General features: G+C 42.0%; 1 protein-coding gene across 1 annotated transcript; it reads left to right on the forward strand.

The window, feature by feature from the left end:
* Positions 1–331: 331 nt before the first annotated feature.
* On the forward strand, positions 332–21,409 carry LOC109908156 (uncharacterized). The gene is made up of 5 exons (XM_020506679.2): positions 332–3,564; positions 9,630–9,676; positions 9,927–10,012; positions 11,052–11,078; positions 18,733–21,409. Exon 5 carries the CDS (start codon positions 19,114–19,116, stop codon positions 20,578–20,580), a length of 1,467 nt encoding a protein of 488 aa, XP_020362268.1. The 5' UTR covers positions 332–3,564; positions 9,630–9,676; positions 9,927–10,012; positions 11,052–11,078; positions 18,733–19,113; the 3' UTR covers positions 20,581–21,409.
* The last annotated feature ends 2,438 nt before the right edge of the window (positions 21,410–23,847 follow it).

The following is a 23,847-nucleotide window of genomic DNA, read 5'->3' on the forward strand; positions in this document are numbered from 1 at the left end:
ACCGATTATTAAAATATAGTATATGGAGAAACAATGTCAAGTTGAATGTGCTGCCTGCTCGAAAGATGAGAGGCTGATTTTCGAGGACAGAGAAAGGAAAGCAATATCAATTTCAACATCAATTTAGAACACCGGCTTCCCCTTATCATGCAAACTGCTTGCACATGGCACCTGACAAGGGAGTATAGTTACATCAATGTCATGACAACAATGTTATCACTGTAGTAACTTAAGTGTTATAACACAGGTATCGAGCAACTTGGCCCTGTTTTTGTTCCAGTCCAAGTTATGGTCTCTGGTAATATTGAATATGACCAAGTTGATAGAGTCTTGTACCAATGATGTTCTCTTTAATTACATTATTGCATAGCCAACCTACTAGCTTTCCATTCATGTAGTCAGCACTTCATGTAGTCAGCACAAAATTTGAAATAGGCCTATTATTTTTGCCTGACGATTCAACCTGAATTGCATTCAGTTGCTCAGGTGGCAGAGCAATGTGGATGGATAGCCAGGCAACTATTATTGGATCATAACAGAGACACAAAGGTGAATGGCAGCATTACTTATGCCACCTAGTGGATCAGATGGAGTAATGATCCAAAACAAGGAGTCTATGGAGTATGAGAATGATAACCACACCATTCATTTACCATCAATAACTGAGCACAAGACAGTATATTATTTTGTACTAGGAAGGTCTACAATATGCTTGATTATCCATATAGGCCTAGCTATGATTATTTAGATCAAACATGTCATACAACCTACACACACCGGCGCTTTTATCAGGTACACCATCCCATTCACGAAAATGGTTTGCTCCTACAGTGAGTCATGTGGCCATGGCTCTATAAAGCAGGCAGACAGGCATCGAGGCATTCAGTTACTATTCGAGTGACCTAAGTGACATTGAGCGTGGTATGATCGTCAGTGTCAGGCGCCGGATCCAGTATCTCAGAAATGGCAGCCCTCCTGGCCTTTCACACACGACAGTGTCGAGGGTTTACTGAGAATGGTTTGACAAACAAAAAACATCCAGTCAACGGCAGTCCTGTGGGCGAAAACAGCTCGTTGATGAGGTCGAAGGAGAATGGCAAGAATGGTGCAAGCTAACAGGTGGGCCAACAACAGACAAATGACGGCGCAGTACAACAATGATGTGCAGAACGGCATCTTGGAACGCACAACTCATCGATCCTTGTCCTGAATGGGCTATTGCAGCAGACGACTAGAAGAAGCAGCTACAGCGGGAACACGATCAACAACACTGGAAGTGGAAAAACATTGCCTAGTCTGTCGAATCTCGGTTCCTGTTGTGTCCTGCTGATGGCAGTCAGGATTTGGCGTAAGCAGCATGAGTCCATGGACCCCTCCTGCCTGGTACAGGCTGGTGGCGGTGGTGTCCTGGTGAAGGGAATCTTAATTGGACCTATATTGTCACAGCAAAATAATCCTGCTGTAACAGGATTTGAACGTTTAGTCCATAATGTTACTTGATCGGTGGTTAGGCTATTAGCTGGCCAAAAGTAGGCTACATGAAAAATGCAATACTGTTATAACCATGTGTTAGCATGGGTTTTCAGTGAATTTATGTCAATCACAAAGCTCATCTGCATTTCAAGAAAATTCTCAGCAACAAAAGAATGATCAAATAAACATTCCTGTAGAATTATGAAATTAAAATTCCCTACATATTATATTGTAACCTATAGCCTACCGTAGGTTATGTGCTTATTGTCGTATGTTTAAATACGATGTAATGAAAAATATGGCTATTTGAGGAAGCATCACATTATGATAGGCATCCCAAGAGCCCTTTAAATACACTGTAGCCCATTGTGACACAATGTGACGTTACATAATAAAAAAGAACATGATGTGACATCATGGGAATATTCCATTCACAGAGAGTAAAGGACTGAAAAATCATAATACAACAACAAAAAACATCCTGTGGTTCGATCAGAAGGGAAACCCTTCAGGTAATGTAAAGGAACTTAAAAACATCCTGTGGTTCGATCAGAAGGGAAACCCTTCAGGTAATGTAAAGGAACTTCAAAACATCCTGTGGTTCGATCAGAAGGGAAACCCTTCAGGTAATGTAAAGGAACTTAAAAACAAATCTAACATTGATGTACAATACTGTTGTAATTTGTTATGGAATATTACATAGCCCAATAATAAGAATAATACAGAAGAAAACATAGGATTGACCATAATATCCTTTTGCACTGTTTAGGCGTGGTTGATTTCCGTCTAATACGATTTATGAATATTAAAGCATGTTTCCGAACAGAGTGTAGTAGCCTGGAGGTGGGCGTGTACGGTCTCGGCAAACCGAAACAGAGGGTGGAGTCGCCAGTCCAGGGTTGTACCAACTTCAATAGCAAATTTGGAGCAGGCAATACACAGCTAAAATTAGACGGTTATTCCTCTGGGAATAAGACCTAACTAAAGTTCCAGCTAAGGTCTTCTAAACAAGGAGGACTACCCTGTACGAGCCACAAATGTTGGTATTATAGAGACTAGCACATGCTCCTCAGTGCTCCATTGCCGTCATGCTGTACAACACGTTCTGAAACTCAGGATAAGTGGCAGTTCTGTTCGTAACGCTGGGTTAAAGCTGTACAAACCCATACCACTTGATTCTATTGGATTCTATCCTCTGACCGGTGCTGTTTACAGTCGACTCGAAGGGTGAATAACCGAGAAAATGTCTTTTTTAACCATACCATCCCAGGAGGGTCTTTTCACCAAGGTGAAGAAAGAGGGGTCATCCGGAGAAGGACGGTGTTATGACGAAGGCCAGTGTAATTCGGATGAAGAATACGAAGACAGCGAGGAGACAAACGTGCGTCTCATCCCCAGGTGCTCTCCTATCCCAAGGAAACGCGGACGGTCCATCTATGATGAGACCGCAGAGTATCTGAAAATCAAAGATGCAATTCCCAGCAGGAGAGTGTCGTTTGCCGATACAACAGGTAGAGACCTAACCAATGTTAAGGAATTCGTCCAATTTGATTCGGATGATGAGGATGATGCCAGGTGGGAAGAAGAGGAGGCAAAATACCGACCGAAAATCCGTGAACCGACCTACCGCATAAACCCGGAGTGGACCATTCCCACTGCGGCTGCCCTGACGAAAGCAGTGCACATTAATAAAGTAGAGGTGGAGAGTGTGTCACCTATTGAAGACGAGCCCTTGGCATTTATCGTGTTTATCCGAGTGCTTAATATTTCATTTAACAAAACTGTGTGCATTCGATCAACTATGGACAGCTGGAGCACCTACTTTGATTGTCCAGCAGATTATGTCCAGGGCGACGGTGAGACTGATAAATTTTCCTTCAAGCTCTCCTTCTGCCCACCGTATCTTCACCATGGGGCTCGCATTGAGTTTGTTGTCCGTTACGAAACTCCAGATGGCGATTACTGGGCGAACAACTCGCAATTGAATTACGCGGTAACTCTTCTCGTGTCCTACGAAGACGATGTAGCACAAGCTAGCCCTTTTGATATGCCAGACCTTACAAGTATCCTGAAAACTGAAAGCAGTTACAGGTAAATTCCCTTGATCATCATCCAAGCATCCTATCAATCTGTTGACGTCAAACAAAATAGACATAGGCCTACTTACTGTAGGCTATGTACAGTAGGCCTATAGCCTATAGCCTAAGGAATGCAAACATGGAAAGGAATGGAAGATAATAGCAAGCCTATAATAAGATGATAATACAATCTGCTATTACACTTTCACATGAATCACATTTGATAATAGTTTTGAGGGACTACTGTGGTCGCTACTACAGTGAGGAAAGTTGTCTAAGGGGTTGTGAGGAAGTCAGGGTGAATGGTCTCAGGACCACTTCTTCCAGGAACACTTGTTCTAGTGCACTGTAAAAATAGAAATACTCAAAACACCATGATTGTGTGATGAAACCATGAAAAGAAGTGCATCTTTCCTGAGAGCTGTTGTTTGGAGGGTGTTTGAATGTAAACCCACCAACGTGTACGTAAAGAGATTCTCCAGTACTTTTGTATACTTTTTAGCCAGTAGGTCTGAAAGTACTGCTCACGAGCCAAAAGTGGCCCCGAGAATTGCGTACTACGTCACATATGAACAGATATGTGCACCACGTCACTGCTCTCTCGCTCACTCTGCTGTGTGTGCATCTTGCTAGCTGTCACTGAAATGGCGAGCGGCTGAAGCTCATTGGCTAGAACTTCAATTGTTGGGGGTCTGGCGCACGTGATGGAAAATGGCGCAAAACAGCTTCCAGAAAAAACATAGCTTCCAAACTAATTGAGGTACACAGTGATTCTGCTCAGAGATTGTGCATGTATGAACTACACATTGACACATCCAGCCCAAAGCGGGAGGTTAAAAAAATATTTATTTATCGCCAAAGTTCCGGAGCATGTCTTTAATAATAATTAATTCAACTAATTTCAATGATTTCTTAATTTCATTTTACCAAATAAATCATCCAACTTAATATCTTTCTCAAAATGTAAGTAGATTTATTTATGAGGATAAACGAAGATAGAGAACATTTAGTGATTGAACGAATTAGACGTCTGGTTTTAATCTCCTTGCATTTCCTATCTTGCCAAATCTTGGATTGTGAGTAATATTTTTTTATTTTTACTTTATGATTATTTGACACAATGTTGGTAGAGGCACGTTTGAAGAAAGAAAAGTATACTAATATATTAGTATTAAGCAGCTTTTTTTGTCATGAGGTGTAATGGATCATGATTAAATGATATCAAAACCATCAGGCAAAATGATGATCAATAATGAGACGTCCCATTCCCACATTTCCAACTTTTAATGGTAGAGGCAAATACAGTATCCTGCAATCCTTGCTTTAAAACCTCCAGCTACTGCTGGTGGATTGAGCACTGTGCTCAGCAGTGCCGGCGAAAATGGGATAAACTGGCAAATGATCAGATACATTCATCAGCTAAAATGCTCCCGAAGAAGGTATCTAATTCTGCGCTAGACAGGATGTGAAACATCATAATATTGTTTTGAAGCTTTAGAGAGAGGAAATGGCACCAAAAGAGAAGGGATCTAATTCTGAACTTAACAGATTTTGAAATACCAACACAGTGTTTTCAACCTTTTCTGGTAGTGCTCCCGGTCCTGGCAAGGTGTTGCACAACACTTGATTAAGTGAAGTTACAACACACCCCATGTCATGTTTCAAAACATCTCAGGATGATGTGTCTCAATACACCTGCAAAGGTAAAGGGATACTTCGGGATTTTGTCAATAAAGCCCTTCATCTACAATACTACAGAGGTAGTTTTGTGAGTCAATGCTAACTAGCACTGGAAGTCTATGTGTGTACTAGCATGCTAGCAGTTACCATAGACCTCCAGTCATTGCGCTAATGCTAGTTTACAATTGCACTAACGCTGCACGCAGAGACAAAAATGGTATCCACAAACTCATCTGACTGGGAAAGTAGATAAAGGGCTTCATTGCCAGAATCCTGAAGTATCCCTTTAAGGTTTGTCCTCCTTTGAGTGAGTGGCTGCTCAGTTATCACTAGTTTTGGGGTTACAAAGCACCTCATTTTAACAGAGTGGTTGGTTGCAGACAGTGACTTACATTGCAATATAATTGGCCTACCCAACCAGTGCAGTTACGCAAAATCAGATTGGTTTGCATCAGTGGTTTTTGTGGGACAATCTCATAATATTTCAACCAGGTTATATTTTGTGATCCAGTCTCCAGTACATTGAAGGGGGGCGGAGATGGCAGACACATGCACACACACACTCTCAGAATGCCAGCAATCCAGGGGTGTATGAGCTGTGTGGGGGATTGAAATAGCTTGTACAAGGCAGGTGTCACTTTCAGCCCCGCCGTTCTCTGACACTTACCCCTGACCTTTCAATGGAAAACCAGTTGACATCAACCCAATCCGGTTTCAATGGAATAGGTCATCTCTGAGGCTCTACCTGACTCCTCCCCTTATTGCTCTTTTTGGCCTTATTCCTCCAAAGCAATCTGATCGTCTGCAGGGCTCTCCTTTTCATTGACAGGATCGTTTCATTTTCAGTGTAGCCTGATAGATAGGCTAGATGGATAGATAGAAAGTGTCCTTCTCTCATAAATGACCAATTGTCTAATTCACACCTCTATTCTTAAAATGATGGTTGTCGCACTCGTATTTGGCAGTCAATTGTGCATCACAGTGTATGCATCAACTGCCACCATGTGATCAATGGAAAACATCACCCCATCATTAAACCCCAAGGCATAATATAAAAACAGTGTATCTAGATTTCTGTAGTTTTCCACTGCCTCTCAACACTTGGCATCTGTCTGCAATGGCGGTTTGCCATTGAGAAGGATGGGAACATAGGCTACTGAGTTATTGTTTGGCATCTCACACTCACAAGCATGGAACACATGATGAAACTTGTGATCCTACGTGTGAGTAGTCAGGGGGTTTGGGGGTCATCCCCCCTGAAAACCCTTAAAAAGACTGGATTCCTGGGATATAGGACATAGATGGATCCAGTCACATGGGTCTTCATTACTACTGTATGCAGCCTTGAGAGGAGAAAAGGTGGGACAAAGAAGTGGGGCATCGAAAAAGGTGTTTGGTGGGGGGCACGGAAAACCCCCCTATTAAAAAATGGGTTCTGTAGTTAACTAAACGGAAAACTTTGGAGTGAAATCTGCCATCCTATGCGGGATGTTAGGGAAGTAAGTAAGTAGCCTTGTCTGAGCAACAGCTATAGGGCAGGATTCTATCTCCTATTTCTGTAGCTTTAGGCAGCTTGATATACAAGTACACCCCCTGGACAGGACGCTAGTCATGAAGAGAATCTCCAAAATAGCTTGCTTTATCAAGGTCATTAGGCCACAGCATCAGTTACCAATACACTTGTGGCTGTTATTTTCCACTGCCTCTGCCAGTTGTTTTGTCACAATTTGTTATATGCGATATCTTATTTCACTACCCCCTGACACTGGAGACTCTTGCTAATATCAGGTTTTCTGCCAATGTCTCTAAATTGATTTTGACTAAATGATGAAGCTAATTTCAGAAGTGACTTTTCGGGGACCTCCCGAGTAGCACAGTGGTCTAAGGCCCTCCATCGCAGTGCTAGCTGTGCCAGTACAGATTCTGGGTAAGAGTCCAGGCTCTGTCGCATCCGGCCGTGACCGGGAAACCCATGGGACGGCGCACAATTGGCCGAGTGTCGTCCGGGTTAAGGGTATGGTTTGTCCGGCAGGGATGTCCTTGTCCCATCGCGCACTAGCGACTCCTGTGGTGGGCCGGGCGCAGTGCACGCTAACACAGTCGCACGGTGTACAGTGTTTCCTCCGACACATTGGTGCTGCTGGCTTCCGGGTTAAGTGGGCATTGTGTCAAGAAGCTGTGTGGCTTGGTTGGGTTGTTTTTCGGAGGACGCACGGCTCTCGACCTTCGCCTATCCCGAGTCCGTACGGCAGCGATGAGACGAGATTGTAACTACCAATTGGATACCATGAAACTGGGGAGAAAAAGGGGTAGCAGGTTAGGAGAATTTACGTGGCAGGTTTGGAGAATTAGGTTAAGATTAAGAAAATAGTTAGTTAGGGTTAACTAAAATGTGAAAATTATCCCAGATGCGACTCGAACAAGCAACTTTTGACGTCACTTTGACATGAACTGCATCCCTTCTAGCCGTGATCCTCTAACTCATGTCAAACTCATTCCACAGAGGGCCAAGTGTCTGTGAGTTTTCGCTTCATCTTTGTACTTGATTGATCAATTAAAGTCCCTAATTAGTAAGGAACTCCCCTCACCTGGTTGTCTAGGTCTTAATTAACACCCCAAACTCTTCAGAGAAATGACAAGTGAATGGTAGGTAAAGGGAAAACGCGAAGATCAGGAGGAAGGTGTATCCACTCGCATTTCCAAGAGTGATCATGAGGTATATGTCTTGTGCTATAGTACAAGATTATCTTGGCTTCCATCTTGTAGGCTATTACTCAACAAGTAGTGACCAACACTCCACTCCACTAATGTGTGAGATGTGAGAGTAAGGCTCTGTGAGAACCATGCTTTCTGTAGGCCTACAGTGCATTCGTAAAATATTAAGACATTTTTCCACATTTTGTTACGTTTCAGCCTTATTCTTAAATTGATTCAATTGTTTTTCCCCTCATCAATCTACATACAATACCCGATGATGACAAAGCAAAACATTTTTTTAAACATTTTTACAAATGCATAAATAAATAAAAAATTCACATTTACGTAAGTATTCAGACCCATTACTCAGTACTTTGTTGAAGCACCATTGGCAGTGATTATAGCCTCAAAATCTTCTTGGGTATGACGCTACAAGCTTGGCACACATGTATTGTGGGAGTTTCTCCCATTCTTCTCTGCAGATCCTCTCAAGCTCTGTCAGGTTGGATGGGGAGTGTCGCTGTACAGCTATTTTCAGGTCTCTCCAGAGATGTGCGATCGATCGGGTTCAAGTCCAGGCTCTGGCTGGGCCACTCAAGGACATTCAGGGCCTTGTCCCAAAGCCACACCTGCATTGTCCTGTTGGAAGATGAGGTTTTCATCAAGGATTTCTCTGTACTTTGCTCTGTTCATCTTTCCTTCAATCCTGACTAGTCTCCCAGTCCTTGCCACTGAAAAACACCCCCACGGAATGATGCTGCCACGACCATGCTTCACCGTAGGGATGGTGCCAGGTTTCCTCCAGACGTGACACTTGGCCTTCAGGCCAAAGAGTTCAATCTTGGTTTCATCAGACCAGAGAATCTTGTTTCTCATGGTCTGAGAGTAAATTTTGGCAAACTCCAAGTTTGTCATATAGCTGTCACATGCCTTTTACTGAGGAGTGACTTCCGTCTGGCCACTCCACCGTAAAGTTCTGATTGTTGGGAGTGCTGCAGAGATGATTGTCCTTCTAGAATCTTCTCCCATCTCCACAGAAGAACGCTGGAACCCTGTCAGAGTGACCATCAGGTTCTTGGTCACCTCCATGACCAAGGCCCTTCTTCCAAACTTCTTCAATTTAAGAATTATGAAGGCCACCGTGTTCTTGGGGACCTTCAATGCTGCAGACATTTTTTGGTAGCCCCCCCAGATCTGTGACTTGATACAATCCTTTCTCGGAGCTCTACAGACAATTACGACCTCATGGCTTGGTTTCTGCTCTGACATGCACTGTCAACTGTAGGACCTTATATAGACAGGTGTGTGCCTTTCCAAATAATGTCCAATCAATTGAATCTACTACAGGTGGACTCCAATCAAGTTGTAGAAACATCTCAAGGATGATCAATGGAAACAGGGTGCACCTGAGGGTCTGAATACTTATGTAAATAAGGTATTCTGTTTTTTATTGTTGACACATTTGCAAAAAGTTCATTATGGGGAATTGTGTGTAGATTGATGAGGAAAAATAAGTCTGTAACGTATCAAAATGTTGATTAAGGGAAGGGGTCTGAACACTTTCCGAATGCACTGTATGTCTCGTGTTCTAAAAAATAGTAATATAAGATCATGCTGATCAAATGTATATTTACAATAGGATCATGAGTGTCTTCATTGCAGTGCCATTGGTTAACAGTCATGTTATGTCTTTGCTTTCAGTATGGAGGATTCGGACTACTTTGCACAGTTCCCAGAGAAGGGTGAAGGTAAAGCAGGAGTGCTGCATATGAGTATCACACAGAGTTATTACAAAGTTGTAAAAGGATGAAACAAAAGAGAGAGAGTAAGGAGACATTTTTCTATCCTTATTTTGACTCTCGCTATATTCACCGTTTCAATCATACTGTTTCCTCTCAGGCCAGTCCAATGCATACAATGTACGTACAGAGTTGTATATAAAAGTGTACATTTAGAATAATGAGTAGTGTGATTAACTGTTGACCTTTGTTTTTGAAGATGAACCGGTGACTAAGCCAGTGCCAGACATGTTGAAGCCCAGTCCTCAGTGTCCAGTCATTCTTCAACCAGAGCTTGACATAGAGGTAACGGTGGAATAACTCATCAGTATTTCTTACCAGTTATCTTTGAACTTGTATTCATATATTTATACTACATTCTCTATGTTGTACATTTAATCTTGGTACATTTAGGGATGACACACTCGGGTTGTAAAAAGTGTAGAGGAGCACTGTGTACAGTTAAAGGAATTCAGTTTTCTTGAACTGTTCAGTCAATTCAGCACCTGGAAAAGTTCCATTGGATATGCACATCGTAGGCCTCATACGTGTTTGGAACAGTTTGTCATCGTCAGGATGAGGATTTAATGGGTCACACACCATCAGAGGCATTGTTGTGATAACATGTTAGTACAATGTTGATGCTAGTATAATAACAGGGTTACCGTACAGTTACAGCAACTTAATATGAAGTGTAAACCGGTAGATACAGTATAACAGAACTGCAAAAATGATTTGTAAGAATGGTCATAAATATGTGCATGCCTATTTCATCAGCTAATTGAATAGAATGGCAATATGGATATGAATGAATAGCAGAGCTATGGCTAGCAGAGCTATGGCTAGCAGAGCCATGGATGTATGAATCTGTAGTTAATGCCTTCCACTCAGCAGATCGGCTGAAATCATAAACTTCACTGTAATTTCTATGCATTCAATCTCATGCATGTTTAGCTATCTCATTATTGAATCCCAGAGTGTGTTGGTTAGTGTTACAGTTTAAAGTTTCAGGTTAAATAACTAGACTATGTTATTTTATTCAATTATGGCTGAATCCTAACTTGAGAACTGTACTTCCAGCTAAAACTTTCACATAAATCTCCTATTGACATCAATGCATGATTTTCAGCGAAACTGCAAATTCATTAGATCTTAGGTTTCAGCCCATATTAGATTTTTCATTCATTAGGGCATAAAATAATTATATTAGAATTGTTCTTAATTTTACATGCGACAACAAGTAGTGGCAAATATGTTCTGTTCCTAAATATGGGTGAATTGACTAATAAAGTGCAATAATTTTCAAACTAATATTTTTTTTCTCCTATGACAATTCATTTCACAGCTCATTGAAGCTTCAGCCACAATTTAGGTAACGTGCACGCTTGATGGCCACAAACTGCATGGGCTGTTTTTACTACTTGTATCATTTGTCTTTCAGTTCTTATTAGGGTTGAATAGTGGTAACCCGGTTACCAAGATTTACTGGAATTTACCACTCAAAACCACTGCCTTTTCCCAGGATAAATAACTGGGATAAATAACTGTGAGAAACTGGTAAATTATAATCAAATCAAATCAAATTGTATTTGTCACATGCGCCGAATACAACAGGTGTAAATCTTACAGTGAAATGCTTACTTACAAGCCCTTAACCAACAATGCAGTCTGGGTAGCCATTTGATTAGCTGTTCAGGAGTCTTAAGGCTTGGGGGTAGTGCTTACCATGCTGTAGCAGAGAGAACCGTCTATGTGTAGGCTGGCTGGAGTCTCTGACATTTTTTAGGGCCTTCCTCTGACACTGCCTGGTATAGAGGTCCTGGATGGTAGGAAGCTTGGCCCCGGTGATGTACTGGGCTGTTCGCACTACCCTCTGTAGTGCCTTGCGGTTGGAGGCTGAGCAGTTGCCATACCAGGCAATGATGCAACCCGTCCGGATGCTCTCGATGGTGCAGCTGTAAAACCTTTTGAGGATCTGAGGACACATGCCAAATCTTTTCAGTCTCCTGTGTGGGAATAGGTTTTGTCATGCCCTCTTCACGACTTTCTTGGTGTGCTTGGACCATGTTAGTTTGTTGTTGATGTAGACTCCAAGGAACTTGAAGCTCTCATCCTGTTCCACTACAGCCCCATCGATGTGAATAGGGGCGTGTTCGGGCCTCCTTTTCCAGTAGTCCACAATCATCTCCTTTGTCTTGATCACATTGAGGGAGAGGTTGTTGTCCTTGCAACACACGGTCAGGTCTCTCACCTCCTCCCTATCGGTGTCAGTGATCAGGCCTACCACTGTTGTGTCATCAGCAAACTTGATGATGGTGTTGGAGTCGTGCCTGGCCGTGCAGTCATGAGTGAACAGAGAGTACAGGAGGGGACTGAGCACGCACCCCTGAGGGTCCCCCGTGTTGAGGATCAGCGTGGCGGATGTGTTGTTACCTACCCTTACCACCTGAGGGCGGCCCGTCAGGATGTCCAGGATCCAGTTGCAGAGGGAGGTGTTTAGTCCTTAGCTTAGTGATGAGCTTTGAGGGCACTATGGTGTTGAATGCTGAGCTGTAGTCAATGAATAGCATTCTCACATAGGTGTTCCTTTTGTCCAGGTGGGAATGGGCAGTGTGGAGTGCAATAGAGGTTGCATCATCTGTGGATCTGTTGGTGCGGTATGCAAATTGGAGTGGGTCTAGAGTTTCTGGAATAATGGCGTTGATGTGAGCCATGACCAGCCTTTCAAAGCGTTTCATGGCTACAGATGTGCTACTGGTCAGTCGTCATTTAGGCAAGTTACCTTAGTGTTCTTGGGCACAGGGACTATGGTGGTCTGCTTGAAACATGTTGGTATTACAGACAAATTATAAGAATGTATTTATAGCAACAGCATGGCGTGAAATGGAACTGTTAAATGATATGCAATGCCTAAATCTGGCTACGGCCTCTGCATGATGAATCAACGCTCAGGGTCAACTCATCTTGGTAACTTTATTTATTGTGATATGTAGGCCTACATTTGCTGCAGTATAGCCTATTTTACACTAATATAAAGACAGAATCCGTGTCTAATTTACCCATCTACATCTGGCATTGTTTTTTAATTGTAAAGATGATTATGTTTTTAATTGCAGCTCCAGAATTTAAAACAGCCTTTCACTTGAATATTGTTGCTTTAAATCAGTGCACGAGGGAGCAGTCTCTCGCAGTCTTTCTCGCTCTCCATCAACTCCACTCATAGTGCATCCAAATAGATAATTATGTTCTATATTGATATATACCCTATATATAGATTTCCTAGCCTACCTCTTTTAGGTAACACATTCAATGCAGTATTTGTATTATATTTAGCTAAATAATTATGGGTTATTCATGAGAAGCGTCTAACTTATAGCCTCTGTCTCTGCGCAATATGCAAGCACCTGTGCCTCGCTGGCCTTTCCTTAAAAAACGCTCCTTAGCTCTTGGAGTCCAATGCAGGAAAAGCTAGACTAGAATAGCTTGTTGGACATACAGTGGCACGAAACAGTATGTGAACCCTTTGGAATTATCTGGATTGCTGCATAAATTGGTTATAAAATTGGATCTTCATCTAACTCACAACAACAGACAAACAAAGTCTGCTTAAACTAATAACATACAAATTATTGTATTTTTCTTGTCTATATTGAATACATAGTTTAAACATTCACAGTGTAGGTTGGAAAAAGTATGTAAACCCCTAGGCTAATGAATTCTCTAAAAGCTAATTGGAGTCAGGAGTCAGCCAACCTGGAGTACAATCATTGAGACGAGATTGGAGATGTTGGTTAGAGGTGCCCTGCCCGATAAAAAACACTCACAAAAATTGAGTTTGCTATTCACAAGAAGCATTGCCTGATGTGAACCATGCCTCAACAAAAGAGATCTCAGAAGACCCAAGATTAAAAATGGTTGACTTGCATAAAGCTGGAAAGGGTTACCAAAGTATCTCTAAAAGCCTTGATGTTCATCAGTCCACGATAAGACAAATTGTCTATAAATGGAGAAAGTTCAGCACTGTTGCTACTCTCCCTAGGAGTGGCCGTCCTGCAAAGATGACTGCAAGAGCACAGAATGCTCAATGAGGTTAAGAAGAATCTTAGTGTCAGCTAAAGACTTACAGAAATCTCTGTTGACGAGTCTACGATTCGTAAAACACTAAACAAGAATGGTGTTCATGGGAGGGCACCACGGAAGAAGCCACTGCTGTCCAAAAAACCCCATTGCTGCACATCTGAAGTTCGCAAAAGAGCATCTGGATGTTCCACAGTGCTACTGGCAAAATATTCTGTGGACAGATGAAACTACAGATGAGTTGTTTGGAAGGAACACAACACTATGTGTGGAGAAAAAACGCACAGCACACCAACATCAAAACCTCATACCAACTGTAAAGTATGGTGGAGGGAGCGTCATGGTTTGGGGCTGCTTTGTTGCCTCAGGGCCTGGACAGCTTACTATCATCCTCGGAAAAATTTATTCCCAAGTTTATCAAGACATTTTGCAGGAGAATGCAAGGATTTCTGTCCGCTAATTGGAGCTCAACAGAAGTTGGGTGATGCAACAGGACAACAACCCAAAACACAGAAGTAAATCAACAACAGAATGGCTTCAACAGAAGAAAATACGCCTTCTGGAGTGGCCCAGTCAGAGTCCTGACCTCAACCAGATTGAGAAGCCGTGGCATGACCTCAAGAGAGCGGTTGACACCAGACATCCCAAGAATATTGCTGAACTGAAATAGTTTTGTAAAGAGGAATGTTCCAAAATTCCTCCTGACCGTTGTGCAGGTCTGATCTGCAACTACAGAAAACGTTTGGTTGAGGTTATTGTTGTCAAAGTAGGGTCAACCAGTTATTAAAACCAAGGGTTCACATACTTTCCCCACCCTGCACTGTGAATGTTTACATGGTGTGTTCAATAAAGACATGGAAATGTATAATTGTTTGTGTGTTATTAAACAGACTGTGTTTGTCTATTGTTGTGACTTAGATGAAGATCAAATGTTATGACCAATTCATGCAGAAGTCCAGGTAATTCCAAAGGGTTCACATACTGTTTCTTGCCACTACATTTGTTTTTGCATTTCTTATACCAATAGACTATTCCAAGAGGGACGCAAGCTCTTTGCTGAACGTTAAATACAGCAGCCAATAGAACGGGTAGTTTGAAAGAAAAGCGAACGTGTGATGGCGGAAGGCTATGTCAATTATTTATTCAAACCCATAACCATTCAATCTTCGTGAAGAGAAGTGAAAGCCTTCTGCGTCTAATTCTAGTCCTATATTTCTCAAGGATGTCATTAGAATGATGAAAATAAGGACAACGAAATGTATTAAATTTAACTGTTGAAAGCGAGGAAGGAATGAAGCAACAATAGAGAGAAAAAGGAGGTAGGCTAATAACATTAGGGGGAATGCTATGAAAGGTTCGCTAGTCTATACTTCTAACTTTGTAGGCCGAATATGCTCCACCAGAATCACATGTTGTCTTCTGCTTTATCATGGTTTGAACGATACAGTATAATACAGTACAGTAATGCAGTTCACACTCAAAAAGACTAGCCTACTGGAGCTAATTTAATTTATTTACCCAAGAGCGCATATAGCTAGCTACATCTATGGGCTTTTATGTTTTTCTGTCGCAGGTAATGTGCAGTAGCCAATATCATATATGTATTGGATAATGGCACAATCATTTGGGATATTTTGGGCTCAGGCTCATTAAATGTTGTTAATGTCGGGCTCATTAAATGTCGTTAATGTCAGGCTCATTAAATGTTGTTAATGTCAGGCTCATTAAATGTTGTTAATGTCGGGCTCATAAAATGTCGTTAATGTCAGGCTCATTAAATGTTGTTAATGTCAGGCTCATTAAATGTTGTTAATGTCAGGCTCATTAAATGTCGTTAATGTCAGGCTCATTAAATGTCGTTAATGTCAGGCTCATTAAATGTTGTTAATGTCGGGCTCATTAAATGTTGTTAATGTCAGGCTCATTAAATGTTGTTCATTTCGGGCTCATTAAATGTCGTTCATGTCGGGCTCATTAAATGTCGTTAACATATGGCTTATCAGGGTCAGGTAGCATCAGGTTTTAATTTTCAAAGCTGATGAAAGCTCTAATCAAATCCAGACATATTTACAGTTGAAGTCGGAAGTTGACATACACCTTAGCCAAATACATTCAAACTCAGTTTTTCACAATTCCTGACATTTAATCCAAGTAAAAATTCCCTGTTTTAGGTCACTTAGGAGCACCACTTTATTTTAAGAATGTGAAATGTCAGAATAATAGTAGAGAGAATGATTTATTTCAGCTTTTATTTCTTTCATCACATTCCCAGTGGGTCAGAAGTTTACATACACTCAATTCGTTTTTGGTAGCATTGCCTTTAAATTGTTTAACTTGGGTCAAACATTTCGGGTAGCCTTCCACAAGCTTCCCACAATAAGTTGGGTGAATTTTGGCCCATTCCTCCTGACAGAGCTGGTGTAACTGAGTCAGGTTTGTAGGCCTCCTTGCTCGCACATGCTTTTTCAGTTCTGCCCACACATTTTCTATAGCATTGAGGTCAGGGCTTTGTGATGGCCACTCCAATACCTTGACTTTGTTGTCCTTAAGCCATTTTGCCACAACTTTGGAAGTATGATTGGGGTCATTGTCCATTTGGAAGACCCATTTGCAACCAAGCTTTAACCTACTGACTGATGTCTTTTGATGTTGCTTCAATATATCCACATAATTTTCCATCCTCATGAGGCCATATATTTTGTGAAGTGCACCAGTCCCTCCTGCAGCAAAGCACCCCCACATTATGATACTGCCACCCCCGTGCTTCATGGTTGGGATAGTGTTATTCGACTTGCAAGCCTCCCCCTTTTTCCTACAAACATAACAATGGTCATTATGGCCAAACAGTTCCATTTTTGTTTCATCAGACCAGAGGACATTTCTCCAAAAGTACAATTTTTGTCCCCATGTGCAGTTGCAAACTGTAGTCTGGCTTTTTCTATGGCTGTTTTGGAGCAGTGGCTTCTTCCTTGCTGAGCGGCCTTTCAGGTTATGTCGATATAGGACTCGTTTTACTGTGGATATAGATACTTTTGTACCTGTTTCCTCCAGCATCTTCACAAGGTCCTTTGCTGTTGTTCTGGGATTGATTTGCACTTTTCGCACCAAAGTATGTTCATCTCTAGGAGACAGAACCCGTCTCCTTCCTGAGCGGTATGACAGCTGCATGGTCCCATGGTGTTTATACTTGTGTACTATTGTTTGTACAGATGAACGTGGTACCTTCAGGTGTTTGGAAATTGCTCCCAAGGATGAACCAAACTTGTGGAGGTCTACAATTGTTTTTTTTTAGGTCTTGGCTGATTTCTTTTGATTTTCCCATGATGTCAAGCAAAGAGGCACTGAGTTTGAAGGTAGGCCTTGAAATACATCCACAGGTACACCTCCAATTGACTCAAATGATGTCAATTTGCCTTTCAGTAGCTTCAAACACCATGACATAATTTTCTGGAATTTTCCAAGCTGTTTAAAGGCACAGTCAACTTAGTGTATGTAAACTTCTGACCCACTGGAATTGTGATACAGTGAATTATAAGTTAAATAATCTGTCTGTAAACAATTGTTGTTAAAATGTACTTGTGTCATGCACAAAGTAGATGTCATAACCGACTTGCCAAAACTATAGTTTGTTAACAAGAAATGTGTGGAGTGGTTGAAAAACTAGTTTTAATGACTCCAATGTAAATGTATTTAAACTTCCGACTTCAACTATATATGCTTTATAATGCTTTTAATGACACTTCCAGATTTGGTGGGAAATACCAGGTTACCTGGGAGAAAAGTGATTTATTACCGGGATGGAACATTTGTAAAATACCGGGACATTTTTCAACCCTAGTTCTTATTCACCATGTGTGCATGATTTTGCATCAGAGTTTGAGTGTTTCATCATTTGCCACCTATTTCTCAATAACACAAATGGCTCAGTCATGACAGACAATCTTTCTGTAACAGTAGCCATTCTATTGTAGTATATCAGTAGCCTACCAGTGGAGGCTGCTGAGTGGATGACAGCTGATAATAATGGCTGGAATGGTATTGATGGAATGGTATCAAACACATAGTTTTTATGTGTTTGATATCATTCCATTCACTCCATTCCAGCCAAAAGACTCTGTTCCAATGTCCGTCCTCCCCTCAGCAGCCTCCACTGTAGCCTACATACAATATATTTACTGATATTCTTCTAAAGAATATAAATCTAAGGGTATCGTGCCTTAGAAATTTGAATGAGCAAATGATCCATCGTCTTGGTATGGATGTTTCAACAAGTGTCATGTAAGTGTTTACTCAATCTAAAACATATGACGTCCATATGGTTTTATCTATACAGCCTGTATATGTGTGTGCGTGTTTCTTTAGAAGCCATATATGTCATGTTTCATCCTTATCATCCACTGTCCTTCTAATGAACAATTGCCATATTTTAATGTCTTTAAGATCATTAGTAGTTTTTGGGGGGGAGAGAGTTGCACAGTCTTCCATTGAGGGTAAGTGTAATTGTTAATTTGGTACCATTTATTTTGGATGAACAGATAAACACAATTATTGGGGATTTAAGATTGATAGATAATTATTGGTTGTTGATTGCTGTCAGTGTATTTTGTCTCCTACATAAATGCATGGGTCATGTAAACATACATTTGACCTTTTATGATATGTCCTCCACAATGTTTTATAACATCAGCATGGATTCCAAACTTTCAGTATGCATTGAGTTGCTTTTCCTCTGTTCCTCAACACAATTTGTGACTCGTCCCTGTGCCTCAAAGCTAGCCTGGTACCAGATCTACAGTATTTGTGCTGTATAGCTAACTCTTAGATTCTTTGTCATGTCAAACAACGACCTTAGCAGTTGGCTGTACAGAACAAACAGATCTGCAACCATTCTACCCAAAAGCTCCCATGGTGGTCACTGTTATTTCTTTATTTTTGTGTTATTCCTACAGACTGCCGATGACATACCCAGTTCTCCTCTCCCAGCCAACCTAGACCTTCCATTAGCAGATGGAACACTGTCCAGTGCCACTGTATCCCTGGGTAAACAATCACCTCATGTGTTTTCCACATCCACAACACAAGCCAATGAAGTACTATCCAAACCTGTAGCATCTGAAGCCAACCAACTGACAACTGAACCAGAGCCTTCACAGGAACTGGACTGTGAATTACTAAAACTGGATTGTGAAATACCCAAACTGGACTCTGAATTAGAAGAACATGTTCCACCACCACTCCACATCAGCATTGCTGAAGCATCAGATGGCAAGAAGGAGGAAAAGGGAGGAACCTTCCAGGTGGAGCCCAAAGATAGTAGTCACCCCACACCTATGCATGTTCCTCCACCTCTCCCCAGCAATATGGATGAAGTCTTAGATGGTGAGAAAGAGAAGGAGGAGGATAGTAGTCCCTCTACACACCTGTACATTCTAACACCACCTCATGTCAGCATTGCTGAAGCATCAGATGACAAGAATGAGGAAAAGGGAGGAGGAACATCCCAGGAAGAGCCCAAAGATAGTAGTTCTTCCACACCTCGGAGCTCGTCTCCTACACCTCTCCACAGCAGCATGACTGAAGCCTCAGATGTTGATGAGGAGGAAAAAGAGGAGGAGGAGGGAGGAGCCTTCACTCTGGAACACACAGAACCACACTCCGAACTTGACCCACCTCACACGGAGATCCAAGCCAACATGTCTTCTTCACTGGAAGATGTTTTATATCAGAGTGTGCTTTCTGCAACACCAAATGTAGTGGTGGGGAAGTTGGTGGAGGAGGAGGAGAATGTTGAGGAGGTGGAGATTGAGGTGCTCGAGCATGGGTCAAAGGTGGAGGAGGAGGATCCAAGGCAGGAAGCAGAGAAAGATGCCGAGGAGGAAAACGAGAAGTCCTTCAGAATTCAGGAGACAAGCACCAGCTCCTCAAGTCGCCTAGAACATCCCTCAGATTCCAACCACTGTAAGCTCAGCAGAGCTGAAGAGGGTAGCAAATCCCAGATAAAGGTTTTCTCTGAGGCCTCCCCATCTCTCCCTGAAGAGTCTGATGATAAGCAGCTGACATCAATGGATGACGGCATGGCCAGAGAAGATGGAGTCCTGATGCTAGAGGCTGTTGGGCCCAAGCTAGAGAGCTTCCAGGCAGGTGGCGAAGTAGGTGTAGTTGTAGATGTAGTAGCCATCTGTCCGTGGCACCCTCCCATGGTGACCGTGACACACCTTGGGCCCACAGGAGAGGATAGAATGACCCAGAGTCTGGCCAGCCACACTGCTGAGCTGCCCAATGACATCTCACATTCATCCCACCCTGTGTCTCACCAGCGCTTCAAGCGAGGGGTGGCAGCCGGCCTGAGCGAGCTGGCAGCTGTGCTCTCTGAGGACTCAGGCAACTCTAAGCAGCAGGATGATATCACTGCTAGGGAACACACCACTCCTGGGTTGGAGAGCCAGACACCTCTGGGAGTTCAGCGCAAAACCGTATCATTTGCAGTCACAGAGAACATCTCAGAGTCATCCATGACCATGACCCAAGATGGTACTAGCAGTTCAAATGAGGAAGACGCTACTTCGGCTGACGAAGAGGAGGAGACTTTCCAGGTTTCCTCAGAAACAGGTCTATCAAGCAGATCATCAGAGGCTCAGATCACCAAGCCCCTAAGCCCCCAGGCTGAACCGACCCTGGACAGGACACTGATCCCATCCATCATATTCCTGAGTGTGGCCATTGGTCTCGTCGTCGGGCTTCATGAACCCAGCACCTTCCTCTTCATGGGACTATTCCTTGTCTCCCTCTGTTTCTGAGGTGTTTTGAGGGGTTCCTACTTTAAAAACGTGTGAAGTGACTTAATCCCTTTTTAAGTGCCTTTTCATGTTACCAAACAATGTTGTATTATGTGCACAATTGGTTCCTGGTGTTTTATTTTAAATGTGTGCCTGTGGAAGTGTGTATATTTTTGTTTGTTTTCACAAAAAAGAAGGGATCTTGTTCGTTAAAAGTAGCGAGAAGTTAATTGGATTTCCAGTGTTCCATGCCAAGAGTTAGTCAAAAAACTGTTTGAGTTCGTTAAAACATAGCCATGCAAAACTAAGGCCTAATTTTGTTCTTAAAGGGTTTGAGTATGATTTTGTGTATAAAACATGGAAATCCAAAGAATTGTTGAGAAGTGTGACTGTCGGCTGTTTGGAATCGGAATGTATGTATGTTCTAGATTGGGCTGGGAGACTGAAACTGGTGAAGCAGTAGATTGTAAGGTAAACACAGGTTCCTTGGGTAAGGACAGTAGCTACAAGATAAAGTATGTTCATATGCAAAATGTTGTCATTTGTGCTCTGAGAATTGCCAGTCCTCACATTTTAGAATAGTGGTGTGCTGTGGTAATCCTTTTACAGTAGTATACTGTTGCTGCTATCAGATGGTAGTTCATGCAAGTTAAAGCCTACACAGTTTCACAATTTATCTAGCCACAAATCTAGATAGACAGAAATTAGACTGAGTTTTAACAACTCTTCACTGTGATGATACCTGAAAGGATGTTTGAAGTGATTTATGTGTTTGCGGTGTGTGTATGTCTGGGTATGGTGCGTTATGGTTCCCATAAAATCAGATGAATAAACTATGTGCTGGTCTTTATTTCTATCTTATCTCTCTTTTCTTCTTTCTTTCTTTCGCTCTGTTCTAATTAATATGATTCTAAACACTGACACACAAAATCACACCTGTACTCATTTTGAGGTAAGCCATTTTCATCCACAGTCACAAGACAAATTACTAACTGATAAAAATCTACCACGCATAAAGTTGTGACAAACGTTAAAGACACTTTTTGATATAGTATAAGACTATAGTTTAACAATAGTATGTTTTATCAGCCTCTAGCTCAGGGATCATGATCTAGATTCAGCCGTGGGCTGATTTTTCTTGAACGGATGGTCAGGGGGCCAGAACATAATTACAAATCATTTGTAGACTGCAAATTGACTGCAATTGAAGCCCAAATAGATAGAAATGTTCATTGTTGGACACAAGACATAATCATTTCAAACCTTGCTTACATTTGTATATGATCACATGCGTGATAAAAACACTAGGAAATCCAAGTGATTTTAATTGAGGAAAACTGTTCCCAAGTATTTCCACGCATGTGATCATATACAAATGTAAGCAAGGTTTGAAATGATTATGTCTTGTGTCCAACAATGAAAATTCACAAGAAAAATATATTAATATAATGTTTTGCTCAGAATAATTGGGGAACCAAATAAAATCACCAGTGGGCAAAATTCAGTTGGGGTACCCTGCTCTAGCTGATTGGCCAGCTAGAACAGAGGGTGATCACAAAATGTCTCAGGCCTGGATCAAATGGAAATATCCCCAGGCAACATGAGCTGCTGATATTACTGAAAAGGTCATGCATTGCAGTGAAGTCACGGTGTCATGCTACAGCGGCCAGAGCCGCCATTATAAACTGAGATCAGTCTTTAAAGGTCGATAATTTGCCAGGGTAGCCCCCAGCGAATGTTGTTGACTACACAGACAAAAGTGATGGCAGTCTTGTCCCTTTTTGGCTTGTTAACATACAGTATTTTTGTATAGCTATAAAATATCTAACCTTTAAGATATTTTACTCTTATAGAGGTGTTTTATAATCACTGTTGGGCTTTGTAACAGTTTCTATGACACATAGGTTGTTCAGAATTGATTATGGTCACAATGTATTTCCACTCCGAAGTCCTGATGTTTGATCTTTCACACATACCGTGCCTTCAAAAGTATTCAGACCCCTTGACTATTTCAACATTTTTGTTACATTAAAGCCTTATTCTAAAATGTATTAAATAGTTTCCCCCCCATCAATCTACACACAATACCCCATAATGACAAAGAAAAACCTTTATATTTTATTTAAATGTTTGCACATTTATAAAATATCAAAAACTGAAATATCATATTTACACAAGTATTCAGACCCTTTACTCAGTACTTTGTTGAAGCACCTTTGGCAGCGAATACAGCCAGGTAGTCTTCTTGGGTATGATGCCACAAGCTTGGCACACCTGTATTTGGGGTGTTTCTCCCATTCTTCTCTTCAGATCCTCTCAACCTCTGTCAGGTTGGATGGGGAGTGTTGCTGCACAGCTATTTTCAGATCTCTCCAGAGATGTTCAATCAGGTTCAAGTCCGGGCTCTGGCTGGGCTACTCAAGGACATTCAGAGACTTATAATGAAGCCACTCCTGCACTGTCTTGGCTGTGTGCTTGGGGTCGTTGTCCTGTTGGAAGGTGAACCTTCGGCCCAGTCTGAGGTCCTGAAGCAGTCTGGAGCAGGTTTTCATCAAGAATCTCTCTGTAATTTGCTCCATTCATCTTTGCCTCGATCCTGACCAGTCTCCCAGTCCCAGCCGCTGAAAAACATCCCCACAGCATGATGCTGCCACCTATGCTTCACCGTAGGGATGGTGCCAGGTTTCCTCCAGACGTGACGCTTGGCATTCAGGCCAAAGAGTTCAATCTTGGTTTCATCAGACCAGATAATCTTGTTTCTCATAGTCTGAGAGTTTTTAGGTGCCTTTTGGCAAACTCCAAAAAGTGGCTTCCGTCTTGCCACTCTACCATAAATGCCTAATTGGTGGAGTGCTGCAGAGATGGTTGTCCTTCTGGAAGGTTCTCCCATCTCCACAGAGGAACTCTAGAGCTCTGTCAGCGTGACCATCTGGTTCTTGGTCCCCTTCCTGACCAAGGCCTGTCTCCCCCGATTTCTCAGTTTGCCGGGCTGTTTTGGTAGCCTTCCCCAGATCTGTGCCTCAACTCAATCCTGTCTCTGAGCTCTACAGACAATTCCTTCGACCTCATGACTTGGTTTTTGCTCTAACATGCACTGTCACTGTGGGACCTTATTTAGACAGGTGTAAGCCTTTCCAAATCATGTCCAATCAATTGAATTTACCACAGGTGGACTCCAATCAAGTTGTAGAAACATCTCAAAGATGATCAATGGAAACAAGATGCACATGAGCTCAATTTCGAGCCTCAAAGCAAAGGGTCTGAATTCTTATGAAAATAATGTATTGC

The sequence above is a fragment of the Oncorhynchus kisutch genome, linkage group LG17 (genome assembly GCF_002021735.2).
Source record: "Oncorhynchus kisutch isolate 150728-3 linkage group LG17, Okis_V2, whole genome shotgun sequence".
Classification (NCBI taxonomy): domain Eukaryota; kingdom Metazoa; phylum Chordata; class Actinopteri; order Salmoniformes; family Salmonidae; genus Oncorhynchus; species Oncorhynchus kisutch.